Source organism: Serinus canaria, chromosome 2 (genome assembly GCF_022539315.1).
Source record: "Serinus canaria isolate serCan28SL12 chromosome 2, serCan2020, whole genome shotgun sequence".
NCBI lineage: Eukaryota > Metazoa > Chordata > Aves > Passeriformes > Fringillidae > Serinus > Serinus canaria.
The window spans coordinates 114,831,535-114,851,365 of record NC_066315.1 but is presented as its reverse complement, the minus strand read 5'-3'; the positions used below and the strand labels follow the sequence as shown (position 1 = coordinate 114,851,365).

Here is a 19,831-nt window from a genome sequence, read left to right as displayed (position 1 = left end):
TGGGGTAAATGAGAGGAGACAATTCTGGGATTCGTAAATTGAAAGGTATTGTGAGGTCCCCATGATGCCCAAATTAAGATTTTGTTGGTTGTAGAATATTTTGCTATACTAATATTCTGAGATTTTAAATTGTAATTAGCATTTTTTCTGCAATGAACTATCTGGCCTCTTTTGTGCATGTGGGCATGAGTGCCTATGAGAGATTTCATTTAATCACAGAACCACAGAATGATTGGGGTTGGAAGGGACCTCTGGAGAGCATCTATTCCAAATGCCCTGCTAAAGCAGGTTCATCTAGAGCAAGTTGCCCAGGAGAGATTAGAAATGCAAGGGCTTTTGTCTGTGGAGAATAAGAGGGTGTAGTATAGGATATACCAGTTTGAATCTTCCATGGAAGGCTGGTAGAGGTATTTAATTTTATTAAGCCAGCTTGTAGTATTAAATCATAGATTTCAGTGCAAATGCATTTCTAATAGGTTTAAGTACATTATTTTTACATTTGTCATTATCTTGTAGAAATTTCTTCTTTGGGATACTAATGAAATGCCAAGTGCTTTATATAAATACTAGTAGCATTTGTGGTTATAGCCAGTGAGAGACAAATTCAAGGCTATTTTCATTTTTCAGGCCATGAAATAATCAAGTTGTGAGTGTCAATAACAAGTAAATAAAGAATTACATAATATAATATGGAATAAGTTTTATATTTTTCCTCTGATCAAACTAGTTCATATATTGGAGACAATACGCTAATTTTCTGCAATTAACGCAGCAATATTGATCACCTTAATAAATTGCAGGCCATAAGGGCAAAAAATGAATAAAACTGCCACTCTGTTTCATGGTCACACTCATAAAATATTTTCACATTTTGTTATTTTGAAGCAATGAAATAACCATTTTGACATAGCCACAATAGGCTGACCATTACAAAGAAGAGAACCTTTTTTAAAACATGAAGACATTTTCAGATAGTAAAGTTCAGCTGATGAGTTGATATGCTATTGATCTAAGTCAAAGTTAAGTGAAAGGAGATCTGAGTGTGCTGATTATACAAATAGCAAAAGAGCTATCCAGGACTATCAGGATGTGCCTTCCTGGAATCATGAAGAATGCTGTTTCCTCATTGGAAGTAATTTTCTTTGTCATGAGACTTTCCTTCTGTCAAAAAGTCCTTCATGGGTCATTTTGTGCATATTCCTGTCCTCTTATTGTGATCTTTTTCATCCTCACTTGACTCATGTTGAAATGCACGGCCCAAAACAAGCTGTGTTGATTCTTTTTGTGAGACACTTCACACATGCTTGTACCTGCTGAAATGCAGTGGGAGAAAACTCCTATTAGGCCAGTAAAAACAGGAAATAATTAAAAAATACTTAGTCATGCTTCTCTCCACTATATTTAAAAAAAAAATGGGACATTTGTGAATAATGTGCTTTGTGGTTCACTGAAGCTCAGAACAAGTGCATTGTCTAAGCCACTCAGAGTAGGGATTTTAAACAATGGTGCAGAAGGAGCTCTTGTTCTGCTGTATTCATTGTCAGAGTTAACTGTCTTTTATTGAATGGTGTGGTCTCTAGTCCTTTTGTCTACCTAATTCAGAATGAAGAACTACCAAAGGACAGAAAGAGTAACTAGCATATGGAGCTCTAGTGGGAATTGTGCAAAATATATGTAAACTAAAATAAAGCACTCAGAGCTTCATGGTATTCTGGGTGCTAGGAAGTAGATCCATGGTTCTTGGAAGGTGTCATGGAGACATGTAAAATTTTCAAACAGAAGAATAATGCTTCTATAGCTCATATCAAAGAAATGTTTATGGAAAACATGCAAATTCTTAGTATTGTGTGCTTTATTCTTCAGCAAATGTGTAAGTGGAACAGAAGAATGCTCAGGATCTGAATACAATGAGTGAGGTAAAAAAAATCCTACACAATGTGAACATGAATGGTTTTACTCAGTAGAACTGTTCACATTGTGGATTTGCCTTTATACTGGTTAGAACTTATCCAAAATTTCAGTGTGAACAGGCTTAGGTCATCCTTAATGTCTTCTGGGCAGGAGAAGAACTTTTTAAAGTAGCTATTCCTGGTAAAAGTATGTGACTATCCAAGTGTGCTTAGTCTCTAAAACTTCTGTTTCATTGACAGTCCTGCAGGGTGTACTCCACAGCACTGACTTAAGAGGGGCTGGGAGGAGATGGTGAGCAGTGAAATGCTCACATCTGTCTTGGTTTGAAAGGACAGGTGTGTACTAAGGAAGGCAGGAGCCTGGCCTGAAATCGAAAATGTAAATCCTCTCCCTCCAAACTATTGCAATTTTTTGAAATTAAGGGGCTCTTAGACAAAGATATGGAAATAGGAAAAACAGTTCTTTCCTAGGAAAATTTAAAAAAATATGAATGCAATAGTACAAAAACAAGAAAATAAACTACTGATAGAGTCAGAACACAACCTGACACCCTATTGGTCAGGGTGTTGGTAGCAGTCTGATTGAATGGTAGCTGCAGTCCTCCTGGAGTGACAGGTGTGGTTCTGTTGGAACAGGGATCCTGTAGAAGGGTGTAGTTTTCCTCTGAAAGTCCAGTGGTCTTCCTCTGCAAATCCAGTGGAGACGAAAGCTGCTTCTCTGGGAATCCAGTGGGGAAAGACTGACTGTGATGTTCCAAATCTCAGATTATATCCAGTTAGGAATGCTTGGCTCCTCCCTCGCAATGGGGTTATGTATTTTTATCAGCCATGCAGTGGCACTTAATGGCCTAATAACAGAAGATATTTCCCAGAGGGAGGATTGGTTGTGGAAGAGATAAAGAAAAACTGCCCAATTAACAGAAGATAACTGCCCCATCTCTAGCAGATGGGAATAGAATACACATCCAGCTACCTTTCAACCTGAGACAACATATTACCTTGTCACATGGAAATTCAATAGGGAAAGTAGTGTTGGCACAGCTAATGTCCTTTTCTGACACAAGTGCTTCTCAGGAGTAAAGCAAACCACCATGTGTGTAGAGGGTTTCTGTCACAGCACTCTGAACCATGGAAGGAACAACTAAACAAGGAGGGTGTTGATCACAGAAAAAATTCTCCCTTGGAGCAGAGCTACAATTCTTGACTTCCTTAAAGACTAAAGAGCAGGCACAGAGATCAGGTCAGTTCTACTCTCCTGACTGAAGAAACTGGAAGCTGCTTTGTGAGGAGTTACCTCCTGGAGAAAGGTTTGACTGTGGGAACTGGGACGGAGCATTTGTAGTTTCAGTAGGAGACAGCTCACAAATGCCAGCTTTGCAGAGAGCCTGCTCTTCCCTCTCCTTCATCTGTCTTTGTTTGAAATATCTCATTCTCACAAGATCAAACAAAAGCCACATTTTTGTAAAGTGTTCCTTCCTAAACTGCAATTATCTCAGACTTTCCAGAGTTGATTCAGATGGTGAAAAAGTATGCTTTTACAAAGCTCCTTCAGTCATTTACCAGCCCTTGAGTTCTGAAGACTTTTTCAGTTCCAAGCTGGTAGTGGGTTTGTTTTCAGTTTCCTTTAGTAAACAACAACAAAAATCTTCCATAACAGGATTCTGCCTCTAAAAGCACCTTCAAGGAGCTTTTTTCATTTTTGCAGTCTAAGCTGTTGCTTTATATCTCAGCTGCCACAAGCTGAGTGTTGATTTCCAAGCACACTGTGTGTTGAGGAAAATTAAGCAGAGAAGAGCTAGCCTCTAAATCAAGTAAATAAGTCTGTATCAGTACTGCTGTAGAGTGGAAAACAACAATGAGGGCAGTTGTGTTCCAGGTTGCAGTAAGAAAGTATTCTCTGTAGGCAGGATAAGAATAAAAATGCCATTACCTGCTGTTTAGTACCTCATTTAATTTAATTCTGGAATCATGCTTACATTCTCCCTGTAATATTTCCTACGGTGTTTTTCATGGAGAAATTAACTCTGTAATGTCTTAGATGTTAAAATGATTGTATACTCCGTTTTACTTTCTGTGTATCTTCAGTTTCAAGTTAGAGATAAGCTGCATAGTGAAGTGTCACAGGGTCAGTACAAGAACAAAGGCTGAGGCTTTTTTAATACAAAGGGGAGTCAGCCAATCAAGCACGTTTGCTGAATCCAGCTAAGCCAGCTTGTGACTATGCAAAGAAAAAAAAAATTCTAGTAATTGTAACTATTTAAAATATCAGACTCTTAAAAACAGCACAGGTGAGTAGTAAGATAAAGTGTTTTATCATCTAGCACTGATGCTAGTACCAGGGATGGAGAGGGAAGCTGGTCATATTCTTCTGTACACCAGATGATATTCAGAAAAATGTAAAAAGAGTCTATAAGCAAGAAACATATTTGTTTTGGCTCAATTGAAATATTTCGTATTTAGTTTTTACTGTATTTGACTTTCTGACTATCTACACCTACAGATCTTTTGAAGCAGTATTTTGTTTTGATCACAAAAACTATTTTTTCGTATAAAATGTCAACAGACATCCTCTAAAGCTAAGAATCTGTTCTGGTTCAGAAGATAACAACAATTCTTCTGGTTTAGAAGATAACAAGAGTTTCAGGAAGTAAATAAATCACTAGGAGAATTTCAAAACAATTTATAGTCAAGCAAAATTTATATTCCTGAAATGCACTTCTTTGAAGAAGACCAGAATTGCTACTCTAAACACACGACAGTAAGGCTGATTCATAGGATGTAATCTGCAATGGCCAAGATGGTTATAGATCTTAAAAGAAGTTGTGAAAAGGCAAAGGAGAAGTTTGCCAAACCATGTGCTTAAGAGTTCTTGTTTTTCTCTATATCTCAAATATTTTGACAGTGCTGATAACTATTTTAAGACATTATTAATGTATATTGACCTTACTATATGGCACCTGAACACTCCAATTTTCAAAGCTGCAGAATTGGCTGGACAGGGCTGGTTTTGATCATTAGTTTTGTGGTGAACAATGTGTCTCAGCTTCTTAATTTCTGTTTTTCTGTCTTCCAGATAGAGGAATTTCGAAGACTGAGGACTCATGTTAAAGGTGCTGAACTTTTAGAGGGCTCTGATGGAATCCTAGGAGATAACTTCAGACCAACTCAGCCACTTAGTGATAGAGTCATCAGGGCTGCATTTCAGTAGCAGAGGAGGAAGAACAATGATGAATCTTCAGTCAGGTAAGCAAAAACATAGCGGAAATATCAAAATTTTGAAATAATTTGGTTAAAGTAGAAAATGCACCTAATTTTAGCTACTGTTATGATACATTGTCACAATTTTAAATTCTGACACTGTAATTTCTATTTTATCCTGTGTGTAATAATTTGGTTATGTCATGATTTACCTCCAGCTGGCAACCAAGCCCCACAAGCTGCTCAGTCACTTTCATGTGGTGGGATGGGGGAGAGAATCAGAAGGGTAAAAGTGAGAGAATTTGTGGGTTTGTGGCAAAGACAGTTTAATAGGTGAAGCAAAAGCCATGCATGCAAGCAAAGCAATGGAAAACAAGAAAGTCATTCACCATCCTCCAGGCAGTGAATCACGATGTCCACTTTCATCACAATTACTTCTTGTAGCTTCAAATTTCTCTTGCTGCAGTGAAAGAGCACAGTATGCCTTGGTTATGTGGTATATTTCCCCAGTTACTGAGTTTTACGGGTTGATTTCTTTCCATGTTTCTGGAAGACCAGCCATTGGTGGATCTTTTCACACTATTAAAAAAGCAGGGTAGTAGTCTGGAGGGAGGCCTTTAAGTCTAAAATGAGGGTTATCTTATTTATTTATTTTTTTTTACGGTGCTGTTCTTTCCCAAGAATGATCTTTGAGCAATTCCAGTGAAGGTACAAAAGGCAGCAAATTAAATTCTTTCATGACTATTTTTTCACATTTCATTCATCAAAGTAGTTGCTGCTTCTTTTCCACTTTCATTGACTCCCAGAGCAAGAATTTGAGGATGACACAAGAGAAATACACATGTGAACCTACATTAATCCTGCTTCAGTTATTAAAACTTCTCATGTTATGTTTCCCCAGCCTCTATCTATTTTTTATATAAAATAAATCCTGTCAATGTTCAACAGTGACTCCTAATCCTTGTTATACTTAGTTAATGGATGTTTTGCTATAATGAAAAACCTGGCAAAGAGATTCAAAGAAAGTTAAAGTCCAGGGAAGTGGCTGAGTTACCAATTCTGAAGGCATTTGAGATGTTAGGTGTGATTTTAGGGATATGGTTTTGTGGTGCACCTGGCAATGAGGGGTAATTGTTGGACATGATGATCTTAAAGGTTTTTTCTAATTTAAACAATTCTAATATACTAAGGCAAATTTTTGCCTTGAGAGTAATGAGTCAAGACACCAGCTTTATGACTTATTTTGAAATGAAGTGATCCTGCTTTACTGCAGGAACCTATTTTCTGTTGAAATACATAATATAAAAGCTTCCGATTTACTGTTGAAATACATTATATAAAAGCTTCTGATTTTCTATCTTCACATTTCTTCAAAGCTACGAAATAACAGATTAATCTGGAAACCATGCTGCTTAAAGGGTTTTGATAAACTGTTTGGGGTAAGGCTATTTATTTGTACTTTAAATTCTTTCCCTCTCTAGTTCATGTCAGGCTCTGTAGTGGAGTTAAGCCCATTCAGAGCATGCTCTGGATCCAGTCTCCACTTTCATGTGAAGTAACAAATGATCAGGTAGCAGATAACCCATAAAAAAGATTGAAAATTCAGTACTTCCAAAAGATCCATTAAAACAAAGTGAGAAGATTATCGTCCCTCCTGCATATAATAGAAATTATTAAATTGGCTAGGACAATGACCAAAAATTTCATGGTCTTTCCATATAGAATAAACATTTGATACAGTGTATGCATCTAAACACTGTTGAAGTAAGGGTTTATTTGTATTTTATAACCCTATTTAATATCTGCATCCCAGAAGCTGAACAAAAAACCCAAAACATCGATCCCTTTTTTTAATATTTTTCATTCCCATATTTAATTTTGGGCATGTCCCTAAGACGAATTCACAATTACTTGGTTCTCTGCGGTAACCAAATGTTGTCACTTTAATCTTGAAATGGATGTTTCAAATTCATTCAAGCTTCTGCATAAAAATTACTTGGGAAAATTGTAGCAATATTAAAGTACAATTTTTCTCAGAGAGTGAATAATGCCCTCAGGCCAGTGCAGGTAATTCAAGTCTGTAACAGTGAAATTACTTGACACACTGAGTTTGAATTTTAAGCATGAAAGAGTTTCCTTTACAATGATGGAATTGAAACGTAAAAATTTCCCTTTTGCTTTCATGTTTGAAATTTTATTACATTTGTCAATACTTATAAAGATTTTTCTATGTAATAAGATTTATCTCTGCTTTGCTTCACAAAATAATCTTCAGTTTTAATTCTCAAATGATGGAATTTTTAATGCAAAGTAATAGTCCTCACTGTAGGGCCATACTAATTATGGACACTCAAGCACTGAGGAAGAACTGTGACTCCTGGCACAATGTAGCTCACAGAAGAAATGACACTTGTTTCTCTACACCTGATTGAATTATTTATCAGAAATTAATTTGGTCAGGTCTTTTCAGTTTTGTGTGTATCAGTCCAAGTAGCGCCGAAATAATCAAGGTTTCATCATGTATCTTTGCTATTGGGTTAAGAGAGCTGAAAAAAATTAAGTGTAAAAAGAAATCACATGGCTTTGTTCACATTTCCTCTATGCAAAGGGGTAAAAAGGGAAGGAAACAATCTTTTTTACTTTGTAGTGATTTATTCACACCTCTCCAGGAGGAAGGTGCTGTGGAACAGTAGCTCTTCACACAGACCTCAGAAATCCTAAGGAAGATTCCTTCCTTCACAGGAAAGAAGGAAGTCCCTTAAGCTGGGACTGCTGGCATCAGCTGAATATTGCTATGAAGACTCAGTAGTAGATGGGGAAGTAATAGTTTTCAGGGCAGCATCTTCCTAGCGATTCAAGAGGAGCAGTTCTTCTTTTCAAAGAGCAGATTACTTTTTATTTTAAAGCTCTGGTATGTCTTTAACATTACAATTACAAACACAGTAGTTGACTTCTTTTCTTACACTGTGCCCCCCTGCCAAGACTGCTGGAACTCCTGTCAGTAAAGTTTTCAATATTTTTTTTATTTCAAGCCAGTGTGGCACAGCCACTTGAAGAACCTTGGGAAATGTTAGTTTGCCATGACCTTGTTACTCTGCTGGAGAAAGAAGGAGACAAATGTTTCTGTAAGTGTATCCATAGGAGTAGAAAGAGGTTGTTTGAAAGGTCTAATTAATTTTGACTGAATCAGAATGCAGGCTCTATGAACGTCATGCTCCCAAAGCTTCAGAACATCTGCTCCTCAGCCTTGGTTTAAGCCTTGATGAAACTGAACACTTTGGCATATGTTGATCTTTGATGTAAGTTGTTCTAATTTGTTGAGTAAGAAGCAGAGTTGACACAAACATGGAATATCATGGTGTGTAATACCAGGGAAAGAACTAATTTTTTAAAAAATGTTCCTGCATCATGGAAAAGCCCAGATCTCAAAATATTCCTCTCCAGTTCTAAGACAAAGTTTGGCCAGGCTCTAAAGGGGGCCTTCAGGATGACAAAACAGATAGAACTTTGTAGCTTCTCTGCTCTCTTTAACCCAGTAGGTTTTAGAACAAGTTTGCTGCTATCTAATTGGCCTCTCCTGGCTCTGCTTCTTTTCTGCTGAAAACGTATCTCTCTCAGCTATAGCTTGGGGTTAATGAGTTTTTTAATTCTGTTTCAGTAGGGTTTTTGACATGCATCCAAATTACATCCCATTAAATGACCTTTTCATCCTTCTTCTCCTGCCATTGCTGAAGTTTTCAAATACATTTCTTTTGAAAAAGCTTAAAAATTTCTAACCTCTAAATTAAATCCAATAGTGAAAGAACCAGTCAGGTGTTAAGGAGTTTGGAGTAAAAGCTCAGTACAGATTTGCTTTCAGAAATGGAAGGTTAAAAAATTGAGTTCAGATTTAGAGAGTGAAGAACAATAGAATAACAGAGTAGTTGTAATTGAAAGGTGCCTCTGGAGATCTATTAGTTTGATCCTCTGCTCAAAGCAGTGTTAACTGCTTAACACTGAGCCTAACACTTAAAGAGTGGGTTGCTCAGAGCCATGTCCAGCTGGGTTTTGAATATCATAAGGATGAGGACTCCTTAACCTCTCTAAGCAAATTGTACCTGTGCACACCTGCAGGGAAAAAGGTTTTTCTTAATTTTAAATGAAATTTCCTGTATTTCAGTTGGTACCCATTGACTCTTCTTCTTTCAGTGTATGCAGTCTGGTGTGATCTCTACTAGTTCTGATAAAGTGTTTATACACATTGATAAAATCCCTCTTGAAACATCTTTTCTAGAGGCTGGGCAGTTTCAGCTCTCTCAGCCATCCTTTAATGGCAGGTGCTCCAATCCTTTATCATGCTTGTAGCCTGTTGCTGCTCTCCAGTGTGTCTGTGTTTCTTCTGAGCTGGGGAACCCAGGACTGGGCCCAGTGCTCCAGATGTTCTGCCAGTGTTGAGTAGAAGCATTTCCCTCCACCTGCTGGCAGTGCTTTTCCTGGTGCAGCCTAGGAAGCTGCAGAACTTCATTGTTGCCTTGGGTGCATTACTGACTTAGCTTGAACTTGATGTTTACCAGGATTCTGGAGTCCTTTTCTGAAGGGAAAGAGAAGTGATAACATTGTGGCTTCCTCAGTGTTAATGCTAGTTTCATTTTTACTTCCTGGGTAAGGAACTTTCTGGGTAACTCAGAACCCTTGCTGTGGGCATTAAGCTATATCTTGATAATTTCAGATGATCTTGAAATAAGATTTATAGTTTCTATTGTTATACAGCAAAGCCTAACAGTGAGGAAAACAAATGCTACCGCTCTTAGAAATCAAAAAACAAAAATCTTACATCTTCCATGTCATCTTCCATTTGACAGTTGTGGGCTTGACACACTATTTCTCAAGATGTGAATTGTGACTATTCCAGAAGGTTTGCCACCTTTTCTAATGGCTAAGTACTTTTCCAGTACTGTGTTCTTCATTGAAGACAGCATTATTTTTGGTTTCCAATGGATTTATCACCCCCTCTTTAATTCGTGTTGCTTTATGGGTAGCTGATTTGATAGACATGCCTGTCCTCTCTTTTACATCAGTGGAACAGCTTTATCTGTCAATGGGCAAGACTTCTGATTTCAAACACTTGAGTATCAACTTGAATTTGTAATGATAGTGAACTCAGTATGTTTTTCATCCCTTTATACACCAGGGTGTATGCACATGATTCCATGCATAGAGTAGGTAAATGGCATTGCTCCTGTTTACTAAGAGGAGGTCAAATAGGTGCCTGTTATAGAGGTCATTGAAATCCACAAGACTCTTTTAATAGAAGACTGTAAGAGCTTGTTCTAAAAAACAATTTTCTAAAATAATATTTTCTTTTTAGAGTGATAAACTTAATTTCCTCTGAGAATAATTAATAAAATGGAGTTTGATCTCCAGCGTGTTGTCTCAAAACTCCCCATCTCAGACACAATTTATTTTGTATTCATAAACAATTATCCTCCAAGTGTGATGATGTCTTATACCTACTCCATCTACATACATATATTACTCAAGTTCTCCTAAATATTTTTTCATTTGTGACTGATGCAGAAATTCCTGAGAAAGGATCAATTTTTATATGCACAAGTGCATATACAAACTCATACATACACATACATCTGTGGTAGGCTCAGACTGCAAGTTTATCCAATGTTCTATAAATTATGATAGCAGAAATTAATTCAGATTAAAAATATGCTCAATATAATTACTATTTTCCTAGTTGTAAATTCAACATTAGAGAAAACAATTAAGTGACATCATTAAAATAGCAAGGTTTTGCTAGGCCTGAGGAACAGGAAGGTGTAATTTAGGGTGGGAGGAACAGAGACTGCATTTCTGATGCTGCAGACACTCTCTGCGTGATACTGAGAGGTCTGAGCAGGCAAGGAGAAGCTGGCACAGCATTAGTTTCATAGCAGTGAGAGAGGGTGATGTGGTGACTATCTGGTGTGTTTTGTGACTGGAAAGCACAAATTCCTTGCTTTTGAAGCTGCTGAGCAACTCCTGTGGCTACAAAACTATGTTGGCCTTTCCCCAGGATAATAAATATGGGATCTGGTGTTGCCAGTGGGAATGAGCTAGTACTGAACAGGTGGTGGTGCACTCTCCTCTTTATGGAGTTGTGAATTATATGATGATAGATTGTAGAATATGAAAGAACATTCAAATCCAGAGTGAGCCATGGAGCTGCACCTTGCCTTTTAGAAATGGGGAGGCTGATGCAATGCTATGGACTGTATTTCTGTGTTTAAACAGATCTCAGTGAAATTTATATTTTAATGGACATTTACATTAGCAATCCACATGCTTTTACTCTCAGTTTACTAGCAGCTTTTGCAATTCGTGAAGTTCACAAAGAAGCTGCTCTGCAGAAGTTCTAACTTGGGGATTTTATCCTTTCCTGTTGTGTAGGTCCAGAGCTGGAATAAGCTGTCAGCAGCCATGCATCATTAGGCTACTACAACTGTTCTTATCATTTTCCTGTTTGAAAAAACCTGAATCAACCTAACACAAAGATTATCAACACTAGTTCTTAAGAAATGCAAACACCAATTTCCTAGATTTGTTGAAATATAAGTATTTATGCTTCTAAGTGAGTGATTTATTTATTGGTCATTGTTTGTCTCTGTGAATTTAGAATTTATGCTTAAAAGGTGATTGGTTTAATTGTTAAGTTTCAGTCTTTTAAAGAAACTGAACTTCACGTTGCACCAAAACTGACTCTTGTTATTCTGTATTTAATGTCTAATGTCCAGTGCCCAGCCCTCTGCTGCCACTTCAGGGTTCTTGAGAATGTGCTTACAATTGAGTGCATGACTGTAGGACAGAGGGCCAGACACATTTGGCTTGTGAGCCACACACCATAATCAGAGGCCTCCCGGAAACAAAACTTTTGGAGCCTTCAGGCAACCAAAACCTCCAGGAATGGCTGAAAAAGGATGCCTTTTGAGGCTGTTTTCCACTATTTCGTTGTAATAGCAGGGGGTAGGCTGTGCACTGAGATTGCAAGTGAACCCTATAATATCAGGATTATTTTTTTTTTCCTGTTGATGATTCAGACAAGTGACTAGAAAAACTCTTTTGTTACTTATGTGACATAGCTCTGACATGGGGGCCAGAACGTGGGGACTTGGTAGCAGAGGCAACCAAGAGTTCGTTGTGGTAGGTATTCATGTCCTTGTTGTGGTATTTATGTGTTCAGGCTAGAGCATCAATATAGCAGGTGATCAAGCCCTAAATGAGAAAGAAAACCATTTTGAGTTTTCAGAGTTAGTATCATATTGGAATTGTGCTTGTTCAATTCTTTACTGAGCTCTTGTTAGAAACAGATGAGTTGTGGAGGAATGGAAAATGTTCAAAATCCCCTAGCATGTGCAGAAGCAAGGAGAAAAGATTACTGTGCTTCCTTTTCAAAGCTAAAAACATTACAAGGTAGTCTAGGAATCAGATCCCTACTTATGCTTCAAATAAGGTACTGCATGCTGACAAGTGCTCCTAAATTTTGTGACCTGTGAGTTTCTGCCAGCACCATACAGTCTTTCAGAGTCATAATTCACTGTTATCATCAGCTTTTCATAAAAACAGTTTTGAGAGTACAATTCCCAGAAGCTTACCATAAACCAGGTGTGGGTTGTATACTGCTGCTTGGGAACTGATAATGTAGCCAGGAGCCCAGAGTGCCTGTCCTACAAAACACCCTCACAAAGTGTTAACAATCACAACACCCAAGTTAGAGTCTGAGCATGCACTGAAACTTTGCCATGGTGTTTTCACTGATGGGGAAAATGCTGCAAATTGGTGGGGAGACAAAATAGTGGGAAGCTTAAATCATCACTGATAAAGCTATACCCACTTAAAGAAAAAAGAGTGATGCATATAAAACATAATGTAATAGACTCTCAATTATCAAAGATACTAGAAGGACACTCAGGTAGATATGTCTCTACAATACAGAGAAGAAAGCCTGCAGTGTGTTTTCCTCCTTCCCCAATGCTATGGAAGTGTACTCTGTTTTACCTGGATGAAATCACTCAGATTTAAGCAGAACATTATTACTCCATTGAAACTGAAGATCCAGGTCAGTCCAGATCCTTACTCCTATTGGAAATTTTTAATTCTGATTATTTTGTATGGATAAAGGCAATGCCATGAAATATATGTAAACTCTTGCTAAGCAAACAACATGTTTTGTAAATAAATAGCAAATGAAAACTTTCAAGTTATTTGGATTACTGAAAATGCTTTTGCAACTGATACTTGCCACTTAAGAAACAGAATGTCAGCACTCACTGTTGTTAGCAATGTTTTATGGATAAGACCAGAGTTTATGACTGAGCAGTGCTACACAACAAGAGTTTCTTTAAAAACATTGATGCATCCCCATAGCTCAAGACAAACAAGGTGTATTTTAGTTAGCTAGAGGCAGCTAAATGCTCTGAGGATTTGATGTTGATTCAATAAATTGTAACCTTTTCATGGAAGGAATGCAGTGTTTGTTTCAAGAATGATAAGGTTTGATAAGGTACTCAGTTCTCTCTTCTGAGACACTCTGAATCCACACCTGGCTGTACTTTCAGGTGCTGTTTTTAGGAAGGTGTAGGATAAAGGTAATGTTTTGTCAGTATTATTCTAGTTTTGCCACCTATGTCTTTTGCTTTTTTTTAAACTCTTAAACTTTTTGATTTATCCTAGTGTTAAGGGGGAGAAGGTAAGATCCTTCTATAAAGAAAAAGATAGGGCATTGTGTGAAACAATGGGGGTAAGGAGAAGGGTAAGACAAAAGAAGTGGAAAAGCTCTCCAGGAAAGAGATTGGCTACTTTCAAGCAGCAGAATAAAGGTTTTGATCTTGTCTATTGATCTTGACCTAAAGCTGCTGCAGTGGGACATCTTACTTCCTCCTTATCAGATGGAAAGACAGATTGTTGTGGACATCCTATCTCATTTCTCCATACTCTCTTTATTTGCACTTTCTCAACACTTTTGGAAGACTTTGAAAAATAATCCTTTTCACTGAAGTTTTCTCATATCTTCTCTTTTAAATATTTTCTCTCTATTGCATAGGAACATTGGGACCTTTGGTTCTTGAAAATATACTAGCTTTGCTCCTTATCTTGGCTCCTTCTTCTGCTCCTTGTTTCTGAGATAAAATGTATAGCATTCCATTTGTCCCAGTTTTGTACAAGAAAACTTTCTCTGTGAAGAATATAGGTGCATAAAATTTTGTATATGAAAGAATTAGATATAAATCTTCTTTGAAAAATAATTATTTTTTAATATTCTGATGTTGAATTCTAAGCTTTGATTAAACTTGTTAATACTTTTTTTTCTAACTATGGGTATTGTGTAGAACTCTCAGATTTTGCAGGTATTTACTCTTTATGGCAATGATCTTGGAAGGTTTTCTTTGGGAATATTATTTGATCTGTAGAGGACTTCACCAGAAAGTAGGAAAGGTATTGTTAAACAAGAATAAACAAGGGCAAACATGGATAATAACATTACCAATATGTACAATCAGTCTTTTGTCAGACAATACATTAAGTATTTCTGTAACAAGCACAGTTGAAATCTTCAGACTGGCTCATAATTAGGCTCCCTTCAAAAAGTAATTTGTTAATACAATAGGTGCCAAATCCCAGTTCAACTTAATTTCACTGACTTTTGGACTAAAAGCATTAAGTTTGAACTAGCTAAAAATGTACAAAATGTGCATTCAATTAAAGAGTACTTAGATACTCAATCACCCTTACATCACACTAGGGATTATCCAAGAAAGAAGAGAGGTTCTACTCACAGCAGTGTGTAAAACAATTTTCTTAATTAGTTTAAGCACTAATTGAGATTGAGGGAGTGTCACTGTGTCACATCCTTAGTTTACCTAAGTGGAACCTTAAGACCACAAAGGTTTTGGCTTCTTTTGAATTTTCTCACTCGGATTGTTCAGTTTTATTCACTGATCCAGTACTTCTGGCCACAAAAATGGAAACTTTCTGTTCAATTTAGGGAGGGGGTTGGTTGGTCTCTGCACCCTTGTATCAGTAGCCAACTGAAAAACATGCCAAGACTTTTTCCAGAGATGGAGAATACCTATTACTTGGTTGTTGTTTTGGGTTTTTTTATACTACACCTCTATACCAAGCCCCAGGAAGAGCTGGGAATCCTCTGTGCTGTTATGTGGAGTGTAAAACCCTTTCACTGCCTCCAGCCTGCCTTAGGAGGCAGCTGGTAGAAAGCTCTTCAAGGGGACCATCAAATGGTGCTGCTGCCAGACGACGTGGCTTTGGGGGGTATTGAGTGATAACCAGGGGAGTATGTGGGAATCACAACACAGATTGTCTTGTGGGTAGGCACTGACTTCTTGGCAGCACTGCTGGTCACTGACAACCTCTACAACCCCTGTCCCTGTCAGGACCAGAGTGGGAATTCTCTGGAATGAGTTGACTCTTCCTGCAAGCAGTTGTAGCCCCAGGTGACCATTTGCACATGAGCACTTTCAGATTGTTTGTGTGTACACACTGAGCTATTGTTAGCACTATAATAACCTCAGGGGAAAAAAAGGAAATTATTATTACAACAGAATGAAGCAGTCAGACACTCTCATACCCACTGCTTCTGAACTGAGAGCACTGGGGCAACCTGAGCACCTGGATTCTTAAGGTTATGCCAAAGCACATGAATATGTGTTTGCATTAAATCAAGTATTGATTAATGCTGCCAATGAATATTACTGCTGTTAGGAGAAACTGAGTGATTTCTTTCTATCCTTTGAGCCCACCTGACTCCCATGAGAGCTGGCACTCAGCACTTCACTTAGTAAGACCCCTAAAATAGTAAATGGTAAAAAGTTCTCTGTGTCCAGTATATTTTTCTTTCTAGTTTACTACCACGGGCACCAGGTTGTAATCAATTACCAGACTGATTCAGAAAGCCAGTTTTAAAACTTTGTTTCAAATGAATAATTTTACCACTGCATTTAACTTTGCATTTTTACTGCCATTTCCTCCATTGCTAGTAAATCTTGCAGCACTGGCTTTACCCTAAAAGAGAAGAATTAGTACCATTATGTCACTGAAGTATATACCCTGAAACTGCTCCCACCTGCTGTCATGAAATCCCAGCTTTTAGTTTTCCCTGTCTTCCTGGCTGGATATAAACAGTCTTTCAGAGCCACTGCAGAGGAATTTCAGTAACATAATTGTTCCATTCTCTTTTCAGAGAGGGGGAAGACAATGCTCCCACAGTGCCCGCAGATGAGAAATGGAAACTTTTGAGACTGCTGCTTCAGTTGAACCACAAAGCCTGTATTGTTTGTCTTCATCTAATTCAGCCTTGATAGACAGCTGTGACAGTTGGTCTGTCCACATGGTCCAGGGAAATTCTGGGAATGAGCTGTACATTAAAAGAAGAAAACATATTAAATCTTCCAATTCACACTGTTAACTATTTTTAAATTGTCATTATCGTTGCTTTTATAGCTACTTTGGCATAGCATTCAATAGTCATCTGTGATCCAAATAGTACTGATTTTAAGCATGGTATGAATGCAAATATGTAGAAATACCCATTATTGTTTTGAATGTTAGATTTGCTTTTATTCCATATCATCTCTTGTGCTGTCAGTAGCCATATTTTCTGTAGAGGGGAGATGAATTCTACAAAGGTAATGAAAACACTGTTTGTCCACAAAGAGTATTATACAAATTCAGAATTAATTTTTTGGCAGAAAGGAGCACTTCTCTGCTAGACATATGCACTTGACATTATTTATCTGAATAAAGCTGAATGATATTTGCATTACTAGGAACCTTACTGAGAAGAAAGACAGTTTGGAAATGAGTAAAATTAACCAATATAACAATAAACAGAATTGTCTGGATTATTTTCTACTTGGTGAGCCATGGAACTTTGCGATATAGTGTTCAGTTCAGGCAGAAAATTTTCAGTCTTTGTTCTCCTGTGAATTATGACAATTCTATTTGTTTTGTACATTGCTGAGGATGATGGTCTGGGGAGTTACTCTGCATGTCCTGAGCTCACTGCTCAGCAGGGGCATTGCCACGCTGGGCCACACATGACTTCTCTGGCAGAGAAGATAAGGCAAGGGTAGTCTGAACCAGCTAGTCAACCTCATAGCTTCTAATTCCTGAAACACCAAGAAAACACCAAGGTCTGAAGGACAGAGTCACTAATGTGGGAGGCAATACCTTTGATCACTGTAGCAATTAGAGAGGTCCCCTGTCTTAGCAGGAGAGGCATTGCAGAGATCTGTGTCAGTGGAAGAACCACAGAGGCACAGATGGCAACTTCCAGTCTGGGGCACCGTGAGGAGGCAAACTGAGGGCTCGCAAAGGTGAGGCCACTCCCTTGGAGCAGATCAATCACCACTCACAAAGTCATTCCCAGGCAATGGTAAATGCAGAGTCAGAAGGCATCCTTAATGCACCTTGTCAAGGGTTATGGGGAGAGCTACTGCTGAAGGATGAGTTACAAGCTCTCTGAGTAATTTATGTGTAAATTAGGGGCAGCAGAACCAACAGGGCAAACCAACACAGTGCATGTGAGCTGGGTTAGGGGGACCAGATACTGCTGACCCCTTGAAGTGTTTGTAACTGGGTGTTCTGCAGAAACACGTGCTTCCTTTGGAGGTAAGTCTTTGTGCATTGCAATAAATACACAGAAAATGCAAAGCAACCAGCCCACCATGGAGTCATTTGTTCATTTGGGCTTAGCAGAGTAAGAATCAGCATTTGGTTCTTTGGGCTTAGAGAAAGTTGTATTTCTTAGGGTTATCTCCATCTCCTGCCCACATTTAATGAAGCATAACCCCATTATCTATACAATGGGTTCAAGACTTCACTGCTGACCAAAACCACACTTTCCACCTGCAGTGTCTGCAACATGTGTGTGTAGCAGCTTCACTGGCTGCTGCCCCCTTCCTTCAGCAGTTACTCCCAAGCAGCTGCAGACAGAGACCAACCCCAACACCTGATTACCAGACCCTGGCTTCCCACTGATCTGCATCATACCACAGGGCAGGAGAAGTCTCTGCTGCAATGGCTTAGCTGGACTGTCTGTAGTTTTTGACAGGAGCCTGATAATTTGTCTTTGTTGTCAGGTTTAGTACTAAAGTCTTGGGAAAATAAAACAAAAACCTGTGAGGTGGAAGTCAGCTGTTTTCTGCCAGGTGAAGGTCTGTTCTTGTCTCCTGGCACCCAGCAAGAAATGAACGCTCCAAGAGTGGAGTGATCCATGCTGCTAACCTGACAGTTGTCAGGTTATATGCACAACTCATTCACATCTTCTCCCTTTGCATACAACACACTATTAACTACTGAGTGTTAACTGACAGGAACTGTAGTAGTAAAATGGCAAATACTGACATTATGATGAAATCTGAACTAGATTTATTCTCTAAATAAACATGTTCCTTATCTTGGAGCTGGCTGATATTCTTGTGGCTCTGAAATACAGATACATTGCAAAGCAAATGATGTAATGTCTCCACCAAAAAGTTCATTATTTCCCTTTCCTGTGCTCCCTTCCTGTGTTTGCTGTTCTTTCAATCATTGCCTTGTGCAGTGAAATTCTAGTCTTATAAATACTGCTACTGAGGAATTGAAGTTAGTAAATTTGTCTCAACACTTGTCAGACATTTTTTCCTAGACTTGGCTTTGAAAGAAAAATAAAATCCACTGGTAAAATTACTTTTAGCAGTTTTGTGTCTTAAGAACTGGATTTAATTATAACAACAAATTCATTCACAAAGCACACCCATTACAGATTGGTGAACCCACGTTTGTTGTGGGTTGAGAAAAGTTAAATCAGTCTTTTTAGTTTTGGTAGGAATCCACATGAAGGAATGTTCAGGAAGCGATCTTGGTGTATTATTTCAGTTACACTGCACCCATCAGAGGTTCTATTGAGTGTGGAAAGGATCTGCTGCTCTCCAGTTTGAATTCCACATGCCTACCTTTGTATTAATATTTTTAAAAAATCATAAAAAATGATAAGGGCATTCTGAGGAAATTTCCTCTTCAAGCCTACAGCTACTAAAATTTTGAATTAGTTTGCTCTCTGGAAGCACTTTTAAAGGTAAATGTTAATGGACATAATGCTTCACATAATTCTAGAGACTTATTAGAAATGTTAATTGTAAGTTTCCAAGAGATGTTGAGCAGTTGCACACTTGCTGGTCACAAAAACCATGACATGATACTTAAAAGCAACTTTGTGCTTCATCAGGCCAAAGCTGGCTCCACAAGCTTCTGATAAACTGTAGGAAGGCATTGGGAATAGGAGGAAATCCAGCTCTTGAGAGAAGGAGGGTGAATTGGGGCAGATGCTTGCTGTCGCTGATCATCCATCTGCAGGTGATGTGTATTTCAGTTTCCTCTGTAGTTTTCTGGAGCTCTCAGAAAAATTTAGAGTCTTTAAACTCTTAGTTTGTCTTCTAACCACGGTATGATGTGCTTTGCACTTTGGGCTGTGTTTCTGGGCTTCCACTTATTGGAGGAGCTTTTTAGAAAGCACTGTTCCTCCCTAATGCTGCCTTTTGCCTTGCCTCCCACCTTTTCTTTGTGTGAAAATTAAGTCATAGGTAGGTAAACCAGTAAATTCTAGGCTTGATCCCCAAATATACCTGGGAGGTAAACAGGAATAAATTGGTGTGGGTTAAAGGATACGCTTGATCCCAGACATTACACTAGCAAGTGTG

The 19,831-nt window shown here is 38.2% G+C and overlaps 1 protein-coding gene across 1 annotated transcript in view; it reads left to right on the top strand.

Moving 5' to 3' along the window:
- Positions 1–18,765, top strand: part of CA8 (carbonic anhydrase 8) — a 50,828-nt gene extending 32,063 nt beyond the window's left edge. Inside the window, exons 8-9 of the mRNA XM_030238071.2 lie at positions 4,984–5,153; positions 16,333–18,765. Coding sequence (XP_030093931.1) covers positions 4,984–5,118 — 135 coding nt within the window. The 3' untranslated portion in view covers positions 5,119–5,153; positions 16,333–18,765. The remainder of the gene's footprint in view (positions 1–4,983; positions 5,154–16,332) is intronic.
- Positions 18,766–19,831: the final 1,066 nt, after the last annotated feature.